General features: G+C 31.0%; 1 protein-coding gene and 1 long non-coding RNA gene across 2 annotated transcripts; both read right to left on the reverse strand.

The window, feature by feature from the left end:
• Positions 1–2,018: 2,018 nt before the first annotated feature.
• On the reverse strand, positions 2,019–3,682 carry LOC109805663 (NAC transcription factor 29). Its single transcript, XM_020367867.3, has 3 exons — positions 3,436–3,682; positions 2,585–2,865; positions 2,019–2,454 (listed from the first exon to the last, which is right to left on the reverse strand). The coding sequence occupies exons 1-3, from the start codon at positions 3,599–3,601 to the stop codon at positions 2,065–2,067; spliced, it is 837 nt and encodes a 278-aa protein (XP_020223456.1). The 5' UTR covers positions 3,602–3,682; the 3' UTR covers positions 2,019–2,064.
• A 1,594-nt stretch (positions 3,683–5,276) lies between these two features.
• Positions 5,277–7,455, reverse strand: LOC145955821 (uncharacterized). The gene is made up of 2 exons (XR_014432540.1): positions 5,560–7,455; positions 5,277–5,475 (listed from the first exon to the last, which is right to left on the reverse strand). It is a non-coding gene; the product is annotated as an uncharacterized LOC145955821 (long non-coding RNA).
• Positions 7,456–18,688: the final 11,233 nt, after the last annotated feature.

Below are 18,688 nucleotides of genomic sequence, written 5' to 3' on the forward strand. Positions count from 1 at the left end.
GAAGACGTGCCTAAAGAACAAACAGGTTTCCCTCACCGTATAAAACGAACAAGGCTTCCCTCGCCGAGGACCCCCTTAGATTAGGGCATGCTTAAAAAACGAACAAGGCTTCCCTCGTTGAGGACCCCCTCAAATGAGGACGTGCCTAAAAAATGAACAAGGTTTCCCTCGTTGAGGACCCCTTTAGTCGAGGGTGTGCCTATAAAACGAACAAAGATTACCCTCATCGAGGACCCCGTTTGTTGAGGGTGTACTTACAAAAATTAGAAACTACAATGAGGTATTCAATTATTACCATTCAAGTTTGGGGTGTACAATAGAAGTGACTTTGGGATATGGAAAAATAGGTTTGCAGTTTTACGTTGCATCCTTAAGTTCAAATTTGAAAACTAAGTTCAATTAGTTGTTGCAATAATGACTATATAGAATTTTATTAAAAGACAATCTTAAACTGATTCTAAATTTTTGTTTTATGAAAATGAAAATATGGAGGAGCATAAAAATGATGATTATATTAGGGAAGATCAACCTTTACCTTTAATCATGACTTCTTCAATAGAAATGAGTTTTATTCGAGACTCATCCGAGATCAAATTAGAGACTGTGTCAACTTAATTAACCATGCATTTATATTTCTAATTTATATTTCATGCATTTGATTTTAGAAAATGTATAATTAATTGTTATTTTTTTTTATCTATTTTATTTCAGTTTAATCAATATTGTTATGAAAATATGTTAACATTATTTATAATTTAATTTATAATATTATCACCATTTTTATTAATAATAATATATTATCAATTCAATTATACCTAAAAAATAATGAAATAAATAACATTCATATTATATCATAAAAGTACTTGAATGTAGTTTAATTACTATATATAATTCAAATAAGTTTTCTTTTAATAAAAGTATTTTTAAAATAAAAATATTCTAACATGAATCAAGTTAAATTAAACCTACTTTTAACTAAACTAAAATTTAAAAAATTTAAGTTTAACTAAACTTAACTTTTTAACTATAATCTAAACACGTTCTAAGAAGTTGAAAAGACCTGATATATGTTTGAAAAAATATTAGATTCAATATAACCTTCATTTTTCTCCAATCCATTAATATAGTTACTATAATTACTTTATTATTTGAAGCATTAGAATATGTAAATATCCTTTTTCTTTTAATTTTTAATGTAAATTCAAACATGCACTTAAAATAATAAGGTGTTGAGAGGAGGGAGTAACTTATATTTGTATTTATTAAGAAATGCATAATCTGATCTACTTGGTGGTCTAATCCAGCACCGGGATTGCAGGATTCAACCAATTAGATAATAACACATTAATGAGAAAATGACTCGTTCAAATTCAAGCGATTTTATTTTAAACACTACTTACCTTGTTTGACTTTAAGTTTCATGACGATGCAAATACTAAGATCAGTACTTAATTAAAGAGCGAAACGTGTCTTTAGCAGTCCCCTTATTATTATTATTTTTATTCAACCCTTCGTGTTAAGTATTAGCCAAACACATGCCAATCTCAGACACGCATTCGCATTTCATTGCTTTCCACGCGGTTCAATGACCATTGTTTTTTTCAATCAACACTTCCCTCATCTTTTGGATAAGACAAAGTACAAAGATTCACGTTAGCTTTGAAACCTGTATGGTTTCAATTATTGACATATAGTGCAGAATTTGCCAAGTATATCCTTGGTCAAAATAAATTATCATTGTGTTATCTACAAAAAGTAAGTGATCATACCTAGCTTCACATGTAGCATGATCTACGCATGTGGTATGAACTGAATCAAGATAAGGAATGTATAATTACTGATGTACGAACTTTTAATTAAGAGGCAACTAACTTGTCCTTATGTACAAATAGTGTCAATGAGACATTAAAAATCCATATTTTTTATATAACATATTTGACATACTTTTCCACATGGAATCTTCATGATTATTTTATGGATGACGCTTATCGTCATGACTAGATAACTATGGAAGCTCCTTTTCTTTTTCTTTTTTTTTTTTTTTTTGTCCCAATTGGTTTAATCCTAGCAATTATACATTTGCTTCACACATATGGGCTGGTCAATGGTGCTACTCTGTTTCATCACTTGGTACTTTCCTGAATCTGCTACATAATTGTTGGTCATTTCAACCGGTTGAGATTTCACAGAAGGGTCTATTCCAAAATTGGCATTGTTAATTTGAAAATCAAAGGTTGAGCAATAGGAGCCATCACTTAAAATTGGACCCAAGTAATTCATATCCAAAAGGTAAGTAAGGGACCAAGTCCTTGGAAGGTTCATCATCATTTTCTGTTCATCACTATTTGCAGCTGTAAGATTAGTAATTTGGACTGTTGGGTGTACCTCTTTGTGCTCCAATGTTTTTCCCATGTGCTTCTTCTTGTAGATCCTGCACAAGACCCAGTCATCCAGCTGATGACACATCCAACACCAAGAGAGAAAAAAAATGTCAATTATAAAGCAACATTGAATAGAAAACTATATTGTAAAAGTTTATAAAGTAACAATAATGAGGCCAAGGCTTATAAAAGGCTTTACTTACCCTCATGGACCCAATTTTCCTGCAAACTGGTTTTTTTGATTCAGCCAATCTATACTCATGCATAATCCAATCAGTTTTTGTGCCCTTTGGTGGCCTACCCTTGTAAAAGACTAAAGATTTCTTCACCCCAACACTCTTAGATCCACTGTAGATTGCCTTGTCTGTGCCAGTAGCCTTCCAATACCCAGACACAGTTGCTCGGTTTGGCCTCACCCCATTTGGGTACTTCCTATCTCGTGGACTAAAGAAATACCATTCATTTTCTCCAAATTCTGTTTTATCTGCATTAAATGGTAAGTTAATAACAAGTGTGTTAGATATGTAATACAATAACATTCATGTCAATGTTTTAGAAACTGCAATTTCAGCTGCAATGTCAAGGTTTCTGGGTTCACAATGACCAAAATTGTGATTATATCAGTTGTATTTGTCAGCAATTTCCCTAATATGGACATATATAACTCTTTCCTATCAGATCGATCCATTATAGAGATAAAATGGTACTTCTAAATGCTACTTCATGCTTAAGTCGAGGGTCAAACCTGATCCTATTAAAAAACGTGATACTAGAGTCTCTGTGACCAAGTGTGTCTAGAATTTAATACTTGGTGTCCCTATTCTTCTAATAAAAAGTTGATAAGGTGGGCAGGTTTGTGCATTATTCATGTTTCAATCCCAAAGAGCTCGAGTGAAGGAACATACTTGAGATGCAATATTATAAATAGGGATTGTTGGTTCATGACAAGTGAAGCATATGCATAGAGACATTATGGTGCAACAAATATAAAGCTATGCACAACAATAATAACAAAGCTATTGCAAGTGATGTTACAATACATATATAGATATACCTGGTAATTGCCATGGATCAAACTTGTAAATATCCACTTCTGGGATGATAGATGCAGGGCATGGCTTTGATGTGGCTTGGTTACAAAGATAATACACAATCAGTTCCTCGTCCGTTGGGTGAAACCTAAAGCCAGGGGGAAGTTCTGAGCATGTGCTAGCCTCCATTGAGTCCAAAATGTTAATTTGGTTTGTGACAAGAAAAGGGGAAGAAAGTGAAGAAAGTGTTTGAAATGTTTGCAAGGCGATTGGTGCCCCTTTTATCCTTGAGGGTGGCTATCCTTTGAGTAGAGTTGCATGGCTATGATTGGATGATAGGATAAATTTTACTATTCCTAGTACATGCGTCACCTGACATGCATGCACCAATGGGGTGTCAGAACTATTTCACAAGTATATCTGTTACTGACTTTTTCACATGGTTCTTTGAACCATCTTGCACGTCTATATCCATTTCGAGTTATATATTCAATTCTCCTTAGGAATGTTATGGCAATTGTAGGTTTATATTTTCACATACAGTAACTGTGTTATGAGGTCATATGCAGCTAATTGCGGGACTCTTGGATCATACTTGAATTGTTAAAAATGAGAATGTTTTCGCCTAACTAATTAATGCATCAGTGTTTGGTCCATGCAATAATGTTTAAAGAAAAAAGGGTTGAAAAGTTGTTCTTTTTGCTTTTGTTTTTTTTTGTTTTTTTTTTCTTTTTTGGTGGAAGTATATATGTGATTAGAAATGATCTACTTATTTTAAAAGTTGTCTATTTGCATCAACAAATGCCCGTGGTTTACAAAGAATTGAAATGAAAATTATTACTAAAGTTTAACTCATTCTAATAACGCCTATATATCGATTAATAAAATAGGTTTATACATGTTAAATGTGATTAAATTTAATTCTAAATGTCTGAAATTCTTTTTGTTAATTTCAGTTTTCATAATTTAAAATAAATAAAATGATTTATAGACTTAATTTCATTTTTTTATCTATAAAGTTACACACAATCTTGCAAATTTTAATCTCATATATATTCGGGGCACATTTTAATTACTCCAATTAATTGACTAAATGTTTCATTTTTGTCCTTAATCCTTATATACTTCAATTGTGACAATTAAGATAATTGTATGACGGTTTGAAAGACTAATTTTACAAATTATCTTAATTTTAACGGTTTAAGTACATGAGAATAATCTTAAACTTTATAAATTGAGAGTACAATTCACCAAAGAAATACTTTAAGAGAAAAATTCATAAGATTGTGTAACTTCATAAAAAAAAATACTATTAATTAAACCTAATTATTTATATCAATACTTAATATTAATATATATATATATATATATATATATATATATATATATATATACATACGTGATGTAATATATATGTTTTCTTTTTCTTTTTTTCTCCTTTTTCTAATATAGATTTTCATAAGTATTAACATAAAAATCATAAGTGTTATTTTTTTATTATATATAATTCATTTCATTTTTTTTATTTTTAAATCATGATATATCTTAATTCAATTCAATTTCAAAATCAAATTATAAATTTCTATCTCTTTATCGCAAGACTCTTTATAATATATTGTTATTATTTATTTATTTATTATTATATAATAATCTCTAACAATAACCCATAATTTTGTATGAATGTATTATGTAATCAATGCTTATGTAACCGTGTGTTTAATTATTATATATTTACATATTTAAGTTTCAAAATTAAGATCATAATATTTATGAAAGTGCTTTTTTTTTTTTTTTTTTTTACTTTCTATAGAGTAAAAGAATTCAAAACCGGCTTCACTGATTCAATCCGATGCAAGTTTTGGCATGATAATTGAAAAAGTAAAATTAATTTTGATTGGATATTAAAAATATATCCCCTATATAATGATTAACGAGAAGAATCTAGAAATAGAATGATAGATGTGTTCAGCAATGACGCAGCGAGTTCCTCAATCCATCGCAAAAAATATGGCTGTGATTGGGAACATGTGTCTTCCACGTACGGGTTAGTTACCACTTACCACCTTACAACAAAATTTCAAATCTCGTTGGCACTGTCACCACAACACGAAAAAAAAAAAACAAAAGAGGGTGGGAAGAGTCTTTACTCTTTGGAGCTTTATGAGTCCACAATGAGAATTTGCCGAATCCAATTTAGTGAGGTCAATTCTTCACACACTCAGCTTTAATGTTCAATAGGAGGCTTCATGTTGCTGTAGATAATAAGTCTAAACCTGTAAGATCTAAGGTTTACGAGCTTGTGAAGTATTTGTATAAATATTTGAGAGAATTTATAAAAAGTAGTTTATAATATGTTTGTAAATTATTTTTAACTTATTTTAATAATTTTTCGATAAATGATAAAATGTATAAAGCACACATTTAGCATTTTTTTTATTAATTTATTTTAATATAGAAAGGTAACTTGCTAGCTCATTTAGCTTGTAAGTTATGCAGGCCAGTCTACATAAAGTTTGTAATTAAGTAAGTCAATTATTTTTAAGACCAAAACCACAATTTTGCAAGCCTTTTTGAGGCAACCGTAGACTAAGCTCGTAAGTGTAATTGAATCTATTTGGATATTATAATTTAATAGTAGTGTAGTAAAAGAAAATAATAATATATATCTATCTAAGATTATCATGTAACAAATATTTAATTTCATACACACATGAACTTTTATAGATTATTCCCCTTACATATAATTGTCAATCAAACACCTATGTAAGATCATTGTGTAAAAACATCAAAAATAAAAAGAGTTACTACTGGCGTGACTCACCATCAACATCCAAGCAGTCCTATTAATTCTTATATGCTTTTATACCAAATATAACCATAGTAGTTTCAACTACCAAAAAAAAAAAAGGTAAGCTATGAAAAAGAATTTAACATCATAAAATAGTGTAGTAACACACTCAACTTAAATAAACAACATTTAGTCTTCAACCAACATCACATATTACAACTCTAACAACTTTAAACAACGTATACAACTTACAAAACTTCAACATATTTAGCATACAACATATATACAACTAATGTGTCTCAACACACAAATCAACTATGGAGATCTCCAATAATAGAAGATGAGTAGTTTAAGTAATTATTAGATCCTACCAAACCACAATATTTGATCTATCACAACCAGGTTAGTATAGACAATTTCAAGTCTCATAGAGAATCTATTTAATAACTTATTTTAATTTCTTAAGTTTTGCCACTTAAACCAAGAAGGCTAGTACTACTATTAGGATAGAACAACTTGGGTATGAGTCTACCAAGACATTAGCTTGCAACGCTAAGTCTCTTATGGGATTAGTCCATCAAATACCCTCCAAGTACTATGCCCATCCAACACTTGATTAGGGACTAAGTCCTTGATTTCTCACTTTACTCAATTTGTTACTTTATACATGTATGTCTTGACCTTGCTCACATATAAATATCACATAAATCTTAGAGAAAACAACTTAAACCAACTACCCATTCAAAAGCCAATTTATTTACTTAAGAGGTTCAACTGGGTTCTCAGGGCATTGCAACTTACATCCACATAATGTGATATTTTAATTTCTAAAACAACTTTTACTCTCCTCTAGTTTTTATGTATCTCAACAATGGACAAATCAACAACACATTCAACATGCAACAACTTCAAAGGATCAAGGAAACAAACTTCCCTTACCACTTGGAGAAACAAATCAAGAAGAAGATGAGAAAAGAAGAACAAACTTTGTATGAATAAGGACTCGGAACTTCCAACTTTGTGAGCTTGAATTCCTCTAATAAGCTAGGAGATTTACTACAAGAAGGGGAGAAGAGATAGATTCTCAATATATAAGAAGGAGGAGAAGACTTGTTTTTTTTTAGAATCTCTCTCTAATCTCTCTAGAAATCTCTAAAACTGAACTTATGAGATTCTTACTTTTAGAAAAATCTTATATATCTTCCTTAACATGAACCACTTAGCTAAACTCTCAACTTAAACATACAACACATATACTCAACTTAAGCACCTAAAAATAACAATGTTATAAATACAAACTTAAAAAAGTTTTGAAAATTTCCATACCAAAAAAAATACTCTTTATTTTAGTAAAAGATTCTAAGAAAACATTTTTAATTTATATCCAAATAGACTTTGTATATGACTCATATTTTTTTAATCTATTATAGTCTTAAAAATATTTACTTTGAAATGGCTTATTTAATTAACTTATATTAAAAGTTTAAACTAATTTGTATTGAAATTTAAATTTTACTAATATATATTCAAAATAAATAAAAGCTACTTAAAAAAATTATATAAATTTAAAATGACAATTATTAAGTTAAAATCTATTTTGTTAGTATTTTTTTAATGAAAAGTTTTGATCATCATGATACACAACCCTATGTTAAGATAAAACTAATCACCAATCATTTTGAAGTTTTTTACTATAACTACTGATTACTTATCTTATTCCTAATGCAAGTCTATATAAAATGATATAAAATATAAAAAAAAAATCAGATTCAATATTCACACGTAACTAATAAGAAGTAAGAGACATAACTAAAATAAACTAATATTATTGTGAAAAACACAATCAAATGTTCTTCAATAAATTCTCAAAATATTATTAAAATTAAAATAGAATAGAATAAGCTCACCGTGGCTATTATTTAATGAAAATATTGGTGGGTGGTGATCCATTTTCACACATTGTGGGTTGTGGATAGATAAACATTGATGTGACATGGCATGGACTTATTGACCACTTCAACACGAGGTCATCTGGAATTCTTGATTTCTATTAGAAGCAGATGATCAATCGACAAAAGATATCTATCAGCAGCCGCACTTACAAGTGGACCAGCATCCTTTCCAAAAGGGGTTGGCTAAGATATGACTTTGGACTACGTTTGTAGAAATATGAAAATGATAATCACAAACTATATAATATAAAAATACGATCCATTGCTGCTCGTGGCTTCTAACTTGACAAGTAATCAACTGGCTAGTAATTGGTGTCAGCTACTGTCCTCTTTCCTCAAAGAATATTCTCCTTTCCTTGTTTTGATTCGGATTTTATATTTCAATGCAATATTACTTTTTAATACTTCGAATATGTTGTGTAGGTGGTTTTTAATTTGATTCAACTTTTAGGATATTATTGTTTTGGTGCTTAAGCCTTCGTTTCGTGTATGAAAGTGTGTAGAAATAGTATGTTTGATGGAGTAGAGTTGAGAGTGTAAGTAAAATAAAGTGGACTCTACGGGAAAACTTCAACACAAAAATGAAGAGATTTGAGTGAATGTTACTTTTTATCTGCGGATGCTACTTCGATTTTTACGTAAATGTCTTGCATCATGGATTATGTTTAAATATTTTTTTTAATCAATAATTTAGCATATTAAAAAATTAGAGGTGGTAATTAAAACTAGATACTTTCCGCAACTGGTTTATAAAAAATTAATGGGCCGGGTTAGATATTCTGACTTATCCACCTAGTGTGTTACACCTAATCTACTAAGTCAAATGGTAAGTTGAGATGTTTATTAGTTTTTTTAAAAAAAAAAAATATTTTGTTTATTTACTATTTTTAATACAAATTTGATCAAGTTACTTCAAATTTATTTTATGTCTAATCTGTGATTTATTATACAAGACTATTAAGTGTTTGATTTATTTTATTATATATAATTTAAGATTTTTTATTATTATTTAAGTTCATTGATTTAAATATTTTAGATATTGAAAAAAATGTATTAAAAGAATATTTCAAAATAAATATATAATTTATTTTATTTTATTTTTTTTACAGATTGACGAGCTAGTCCAATTCAGGAGGGACATATCAGGATTTGTAATTTATTTTAGCCGGTCCGATCTGACCCATTTTTAACAAACCAATAACAGGCTATACTAGCCTATTTTTCATCCTCGTGAAAAATAATGATAAATAATTATTGTTTTAATCAAAATAAATAAAATATTTAAACTTATCAATTCATTGGGTATCCTAAAGAAATAATGGGATATTATTTTTTCCACCCTTCTGACCATAAAGTGTTTGTGGCAAGAGGTACAACCTTTTTGGAAAGGGAATTTCTTGCAGAAGACTGTCATGGTAAGGAAATAGATCTTGATGAGATTCAAGAAGCCAGTGAAACAACTAATGCTCAAGAACATGAGATGGAAAATGAGCAACCCTTCTTTGATGTTTTGAAATTAACGCAAAGGTTACCTTCTTCAACAAATTTGGTTGAAGAACCAACTATAGTTCAAGAACAAGTTAATGAACCAACTTTAGAACAAGATCAACAACCTCTTAATGAAGTACAAAGGGATTGTACAATTCAATCGCCTCTTAGAAGGTCTAGTCGTGAACATCGTGCACCAAATAGATTGAATTTATTAGTCCATGATGACACGAAATATGAGGTTGATCATAGTGATGATGACCCTAATAGTTATGAAGAGGCTATAAGAAGCTTGGACCATGAGAAGTGGCGTGAAGCCATGGAATCCGAGATGGAATCAATGAAGATCAACAAAGTATGGACTTTAGTTGAAGCTTCAAAAGATATAAAACCAATAGGTTGTAAATGGGTTTACAAGAAAAAGATTGGAGCAGATGGAAAGGTTGAGACCTACAAGGCTCGCCTTGTTGCCAAAGGATATCGTCAAAAGGAAGGAATAGATTATGACGAAACTTTTTCTCCTGTGGCGATGCTCAAATCAATTCGGATTCTACTTGCTATAGCGGCATACTATGATTATGAAATATGGCAAATGGATGTAAAAACAGCTTTTCTTAATGGTGAGCTAAAGGAAGATGTGTACATGACACAACCTGAAGGATTCATATCCTCTTCCGATCACCATAAGGTTTGTAAGCTAGAAAGGTCCATTTATGGATTAAAACAAGCTTCTAGAAGTTGGAACATTGAATTTAACAAAACAATTAAAAAAATTTATTTTGTTAGATGTGAAGAGGAACCTTGTGTTTACAAAAGGGTTAGTGGGAGCACAATTATCTTTTTGATGCTATATGTGGATGACATATTGCTTATTGGAAATGACATACCATTTTTGCAAAGTACAAAGATTTGGCTGTCTGAACAATTCTCTATGAAGGATTTAGGAGAGGCAGCATATATTCTAGGAATAAAGATTTATAGAGATAGATCTAAAAGAATGCTTGGACTCTCCCAATCTATGTATATAGATACCATTTTAAGGAGGTATAATATGGAGAATTCCAAAAGGGGATATTTTCCAATAGGAACAGGAGTTACTCTCAGTAATGAAGATTGTCCTAAAACCCTTGAAGAGAGAACACGCATGAATAGGGTGCCATATGCTAGTGCAGTGGGAGCTATCATGTACATAATGACTTGTACACGTCCTGACGTCGCTTTTGCACCAGGAGTAGTTAGTCGATATCAAGCAAACCCTGGTGAGGAAAATTGGAAAGTGGTTAAGACCATTCTTAAGTACTTAAGAAGAACTCAAGATCAATTCCTCATTTATGGTGGCACTGAACTAATGTTGAAAGGCTATACCGATGCAAGCTTTGCATCGGATAAAGATGACAGTAAATCTATTTCAGGTTATGTTTTCACCTTATATGGTGGTGCAGTGAGTTGGAAAAGTTCCAAGCAAGCTACGGTTGCAGATTCAACAACTGAAGCAGAGTATATAGCTGCAAGTGATGCTACTAAAGAAGCGGTTTGGATGAAGAAATTTATAACTGAGCTTGGTGTGGTTCCTTCAATAGAAGAACCCATTTCGCTATTGTGTAATAATAATGGAGCTATTGCTCAAGCAAAAGAGCCGAGATCACATCAAAAATCTAAACACATCTTGAGAAGATATCAATTGATTAGAGAAAATTGAACGTGGTGACGTTAAGATTTTAAAGGTAGATGGAAAGGAGAATGCAGCAAATCCATTCACCAAGGCACTTGGCATCAAGGAGTTTGATAAACATAAGTGGGAGGTTTGAATGAAGTACATGACAGATTGGCTCTAGGGCAAGTGGGAGATTGTTGGGAATAAGATGTATGCCCAAGATCCAATCTATCTTATATGCATTAATAAGATTGTACTTTATTTTCATGTTTATTGATTATGAGAAATAATTAATATGATAAAGTCCTTGATTAAAATTAAAGACTTCTTTTTTTATAATAGAGATTATAATAATGAGAAAAACAAGTCCTTTTTAATTTTAATCTAAATTGTTCTTGATCGTAGGATTATTGAGGATAGGACATCATTAATCTACATAGATCAATATATGTGTAATAGTCTTTATTGGATAGAGATTAATAGATCTCATTTATTAAATTACTCATATAAATAGTGCATATAGGGATATGACTATTGAATAGACTCTATAAAGGAGAATTCCTAATGGTTATGTATTACCTTAAAATTTTGTCAATAGGAAATTCTTAAGAAGAAATATATAATTTCCTTAGACTTGAGATTATCATAATAATTAACAATATATTTATTATACTTTGATTTCAGACACCTAATACCTAAAGGTGTTAGTTGAATGATTATTGGGTGTAATTAAATTCTTGAAGAATTAAATGATTAATCAAGAAGGGATCCATCAACTCTTGGTAATGAGTTTGAGCTTTATAATGAAAATAAGGACCTTGGCCAAGGCAATTGAAATAATAAAGAAAAAGGGGTTTTTCTTGTATTTTTCATTATATGTTAACTGATTAGAATTTGACAATTAAACCATATTCTAAAGTTAATTTAAAGTTATAAAATGATGGAAGGAAATTTTATGTTAATCTTCTAAAGGTTCTTGAAAATATTATTTCATACTATCCGGACGTTAAGGAGTGTTGCTAGACGCCAACCTTGATTAGTAAATTAATGTAGTTAATTTACTACCGGTTTAGTTTTGAACCTACAGGGTCACACACTAACGAGTGTTCTAATCTTTGCTCAAGAAAATTTATTATTTGATAATTAAATTAAAGAATTTGATTTTATCAAATAATTATTTTTCTTATAAATAAAATATAATTTATTTATTTTTTGACTAGCATCAAAATATAAATAGTATTTGTTTCTATTAAGATAGAAAAACACGTCAGTTTTTCAATTTCAAATTAAAAGATTCAATTTGAATTTTGACCTAGTCAAAAGTGGTTTTGATAAGAAAAGATAAAAACTAATTTCTTTTGGATATTTGATAATTCCTATTTTTAGAAGATAGGATATGGAAGCTGTTGCTAAGTGAATAGATATGTTTACATATTTATAAATATACAGTTCCATTGTAGAGATACACACACAGAGAAACCATAAGAAATTAGTTCTTTTCTCTCTTATATCCTGTGCTGAAAAATTGCTCAGTCAAGAGGTTGACAAGCAAAGATTAGTCTCGGTGTGGATACACGTGGGACCTTCATAGTTTTGAAGGAAAAATTTAAATTTCAGACTTCAACCGGGTAAGCTTTATTTGCTTTCATAAATATCCTATTGATTATCATGTGTGATTTTAGCATAAAGTAGATCTTTTTATTTCCGCTACACATGTTTAGAACATGATTGAACTTTCACAATCCATGATGTAAAGTACCTTGTAGATGCCTTAAAATTCTCTCCATTACTTTCCAATGGTGGTCCTAAGGATTATGCATATACTGACAGACTTTGTTGATGGAATAACACAACTCAGGCCTGGTTATGGAAATGTACTGTAAACCTCCTACTACTGATCTATAGAATGTTGGATCTGGTACAAATGAAGATCTAGTAGCTGACAATTTTAATCCAGGGACCATGGGTGTTGTTTGAGGTTTAGATTCATGCATTTTGGCTTTATGAAATAACCCTATAATATATTTGATTTGAGACAATAAAATTACATCTTTGGTGGAGTTGGAAACCTCAATTCCTAAAAAGTATTTGAGGGGTCCTAAATCTTTAAGGCTAAAAAGAGAATTGAGTTTAGAGTTGAGAATTATTATCTCGTGTTAAACTTGTGATGATGATATTATCCATATAGATTAACATAAGAGTAGTGGATGTGGTTGTTTTTCTGATGAAGAGAAATGTATCAGTTTTAGCAGACTTGAACCCCAATCGAACAAGCTAGGAACTCAGAGTTTGATACCAGGACCTGGGAGGTTGTTTAAGGCCATAGGTTGCCTTCTTTAATTTGCAAACTTTGCCTTTATAGGTGGGAAAAAAACCTAGTGGCAGATTCATATATACAGTCTCATTAAGTTTCCCATGGAGAAAAGCATTATTGATATCCACTTGGTGAATATGCCAATTATTTGCCAAAGCCAAGGTAAGGACAACTCAAATTGTAGCTGGTTTTATGACAGCACTGAATGTGTCTTTAAAGTCTAGGCCTTCTCTTTGATGGTACCCTTTAGCAACAAGCCTAGCCTTATATATGCTTTTGAAAACTGCCATCAGCATTGTATTTACTCCTGAATACGCATCTACAATCTATTGGTTTGCAACCAGTTGGTAGATCAACTAGATCCCATGTTGCATTCTTTTGTAGAGCCTCAAATTCTTCTTTCATTGCACTACACCACTCAAGTTTAGATAGAACTTCTTTTACTGAATTTGGTTCAACGATATGGTCACATTCTTGATGAACAGCTACAACATATGTTTTTGGTTTGAAGATTCCTACCTTAGCTCTTGTAGTCATAGGGTGAGAGTTAACTATATCCTATATTGAGGAACTTATAGGAATAACAAAAGTTTCCATAGAAGCATTAGTAGTAATTGCATTATCATAAACAAAAGGAATATTAGTAATAGATGCAGGAACATTATTAGCATGTAGATCATTCTTAGTAGAAGATAAAAGAACAGTAAGACTTGGAGTGGAGTTAATAGGTATAGACATAAAGGAAGTTGATGATAGGAAGGAATTAATAGGATTTTTGTAACGGAAGAATGACTCATTGAATCTAACACATCTAGATATGCAACATTTTCCATTTGGTGACAAGCACTTGTAGCCTTTGTGTTGTTCACTGTACCCAAGGAAAAGACACATATGAGATCTATAATCCAGTTTTTATTTGTTGTAGGGTCTAAGAAGGGGATAACATGCACAACCAAAATCTTTTAGAAAATTATAATCAGGAACTCTAAGATATAATGTTTCAAAAGGATTAAGATGCTTTAGAGTTGGTGTAGGTAACCGATTAATTAAGTGAGTTGCAGTGAGGAAGGCTTCTCCCCAAAAGTGAAGAGGTAGATAGGCATTGGCTAGCAAGGTTAAGCCAGTTTCTGTGATATGTTTGTGTTTTCTTTCAAGAGAGCCTTGTTGTTCATGTGAATGAGGACATGACAACCTATGTTGAATGCCTTCTGAATTTAGGTAGGAAGTGAATTTTAGAAATTCCTTTGCATTATCATATTGTAAAGAAAGTAATTTACATCCAAATTGTAACTCAACATGCTTTTTGAATTGAAGAAAAACATTAAAGGCTTGTGATTTATGGGACGACAGATATATTGAGCTAAATTTTGAGTAAGCATCAAGAAAGACAATGTAGTATCTAGAGCCATTTGAAGATGCAATAGGAGAGGGACCCCAAATATCTATGGAAACAAGTTTTAATGGTCTTTTATATTGATTTATTGATGATACAAAAGGAAGATGTTGAGATTTACCCATACAACAAAAGTCACAAAGAAAAGTATATAAAAAATTAGTGTAGGGAATATGTAAATTCTTTAAGGCAGCTTTGACAATCTTAGCATATAGATGATCAAGCCTTGAGTTCCAAAGGTTGAAGAGATTGGAAGAAGACTTTGTATAAGCATGGAAGGTAGAGATAGTTTTGAGTTGTTAGAAATTTGGAAAAACATAGAGCCCTTCTTTAAGATGGCCTTGAAGAAGTATATCCTTGGTGATATGAGATTTCACAGTACAATAGGAAGGAAAGAATTCAAAATAAACATTGTTGTCTTTGGAAAATTGAGAGACACTAAGCAAATTTTTTGTTACAAAAGGAAAATGTAGAAGATTTTTAAGAACAAATTGATTATGAGTGATAGGACCAACAAAACTAGAATGACCAACATGTGAATGACCAAACCTGTACCATTACCAATGTTTACTCGATCTAATCCAATATATGCATTCTTGGCTGAAAGGTTGCTGTTATCATGAGTTATATGATGAGAAGCTCTTGAATTCGGGTACCAAAGAGGATCCACAATAGTAGACGAAACAAAAAAATTTTACTTGTGCCTTGATAGTTGAATTGAGTTGTATTGGCTTGAGGTATATTTTGATGATCTTGGTTGATTCTTTGCCAATAGTCAATGGCTATGTGACCTGATTTTCCACAGATTTGGCATTAAGGTCTAGATTGATTCCAAGAATTTTGATTATTAGGATGCCAATTCCATTTTGATTCAATTGTTGTCTACTTGAGCCCCTTCCATTGTTGTTCTTGCCTCTGAAACCACCTCTAAAACTGTATCTGCCACCTCGAAAATTTCCTCTTGAATTTTTTGATTTTCCCTTTGCAAAACCTGAATTATGATCCTAAGCAGAACCGGTGGCAACATTATCTTGTATTAATCCAACTTCAGCACGTTTGTGCTTTTCAAATCTTTCCTCTTGTGCCAACAGCAAACTCTCAATCTCATCTACTGAGTAAGGATCAAGACTAGATGTCACTAAAGTTATGAATCCATCATAATCCTCAAGAAAACCATCCAAAATAACATCAATGATCTTCTCCTGAGATCAAAACACCTATAGCTACAAGAGAATCTACAAAATCTTCTTGATATCCAGCAAACAGTCATTTATATTCTTGTCTTTCTTAATTATTTTCAACTGAAGTTTCAATTTATTTATTGTAGCTTTAGTGTGAGAAGCATAGTATACTTCAAGCCTTTTCCAAATCTAAAACGCAGAATCCAATCCTACCATTTTGGTCAAGATCAGAGGTAGGGATGGCAAATATACCCGTACCCGCGGGTAATACCCGAACCCATCTCGACTTTGACGGAGAATACCCGGTTTGACCGGGTACAGGTACGGGTACGGGTAAAACCCGATATATTAAATCAGGTACAGGTACGGGTATGTACTTACCTGCCTCGTACCCGTACCCGTCCCGTTCTTATTTTTAATTTAATATTCACTTTCAATTTAATTATATTAAAAAATTTTAATATTTTTTTATGTGTGATTATTTATTATAATATGAGATAAAGAAATAACTTAATTATAATTATAATATAATAAAAAAATAATTTAAAAATATCATTTTTTTTACAAAAAATAAAAAATAAAAAATTGACGGTACGAGTATGGGTACGGGTATACCCGATACCCGACGGGGAATGGGATGGGGATGAAAATCTATACCCGACGGATATGGGAACGGGGATGGGGATGAGTTTAACTTGCGGGGACGCGGACGGGTATCATGAAACCCGTACCCGCCCTGCCCCGTTGCCATCTCTAATCGGAGGGGACATTAATGCCAAGAGCCAAACAACCAGTAATTAATCCTGTTGAGTGTAATTATCATATTCAAGATTTTTATATGTTGCTTTCTTATTTTTCTCTGGAGTTGTATTTGGGAGGGATTTCATCACCACGAATGTATGTGTTTAGCTTTAAACCATGAACAATAGCAAGAGCTTGTTGTTTGCAAACCAGGTAATTCTCATCATTGAGCTGTATTTCTATAGGAGTGGAAAAATTTTGGAGAACAAATGTAGAAGCCATGATAGATCGATTCTTGTTCCTAATACCATGTAAAAATAGTAACACAGAAAAAAGAGAGAAGATAATAGAAAAGTGAACAAAAAAGATTTTATTTTGACTCAATGAATACAAAAGGGAATTACAAGAGTATTTATGGATGTTGATTACAAAACCAAGAATAGCTAACACTAATAATAGAAAGCTAACCGACTCTAACCACAATAAAATCATATAACAAACTACTTTCAAAATAGTCTTAACATATTTATTGAAAGATAATTCAAGTGATTATACAATGAGTTCGATATATAATGCACTACACGATTTGAGATATGGGAAAAAGGTGGATGACTTCTTAAGTAAATTATGGAAGCTTGAGATCTCGACAAAGGTGCAATGCATGTTATGGAAATGTTTTTTAACAAACATACCACACGAGATAGTTTAAAAAAAAATGTTTTTAGCTTGAATCTGAAGTTCAATGTGTATTTTGTGGCCAATATGAGGAAATTGTGAATCATTTATTTTCCAATTGTGAAAATTATATAAAGTTGTGGAACAAATGTTTGCTTTGATTTGATTATAGCCATTTTAATGTTAGCTCCATCCGTAAATATTTTGTGTGGCAGCCCCTTAGTTTGTCTAATGTAGATAACTTCTTACTTACAAATAAAAATATTTTTTAACTTGTTCGACCAAATATAATAAAGGCTAAAAATCTATTTTCGTCCCTTATAATAATTGTTATTTTTAATTTAGTCATACTTTTATTTTTTGTCTCAATTTGGTTCCTCATAAGTTAATTGGTTTCAATTTGGGACTTCTGTCCAAATTATTTAAATGGAGTTAACTATTGACCACGTGGATGCCACGTGGACGTCGAATCCTGTGAAAACACCTGGAACCAGAATGGCCCATTCTGAAACCAGAACGGGCCGTTCTGGATGCACTCTTGGTGTGTTAATTTTGCATCTGAAACGGGCCGTTCCAGATGCAAAATTAACACAGCACAAGTACATCAGAACGGCCCATTCTGAACTCAAAACGGTCTGATCTGAATTTAGAACGGGCCGTTCTGGATTCAGAACGGGCCGTTCCAAGACTGAGAATAGAATATTCTTTATTAATTTTATTAAAAAATATAATAATTTTGAAAAATATTTTTTTATGGTAAAAATTTTAAAATTATTTATTTTTATAAAACACAATTGTCTTATAAATAGAGTAATAACTTTTTCTTTTTCTCTTTCTGTCTGAAGAAATATTTAAGTGTCACTTTATAATTTTTTGCAACTTATTTAAAATTAGAGGAATAAAATGATAAAAATTAATAGGATAAACATAATAAAGTTATTAATTTATTTTCTTTTAGTGTCTTCTAAATTTTTACATTCATTTAAAACAAAAATATTTATTATATTAGATATAACAACATAATTAAAATATAATTAATAATATATATTTTATAAAATTATTAATATTTTATATATAAAAAAAGAATGAA

The sequence above is a fragment of the Cajanus cajan genome, chromosome 3 (genome assembly GCF_000230855.2).
Source record: "Cajanus cajan strain Asha chromosome 3, NIPB_CcT2T_4, whole genome shotgun sequence".
NCBI classification, from domain to species: Eukaryota; Viridiplantae; Streptophyta; class Magnoliopsida; order Fabales; family Fabaceae; genus Cajanus; species Cajanus cajan.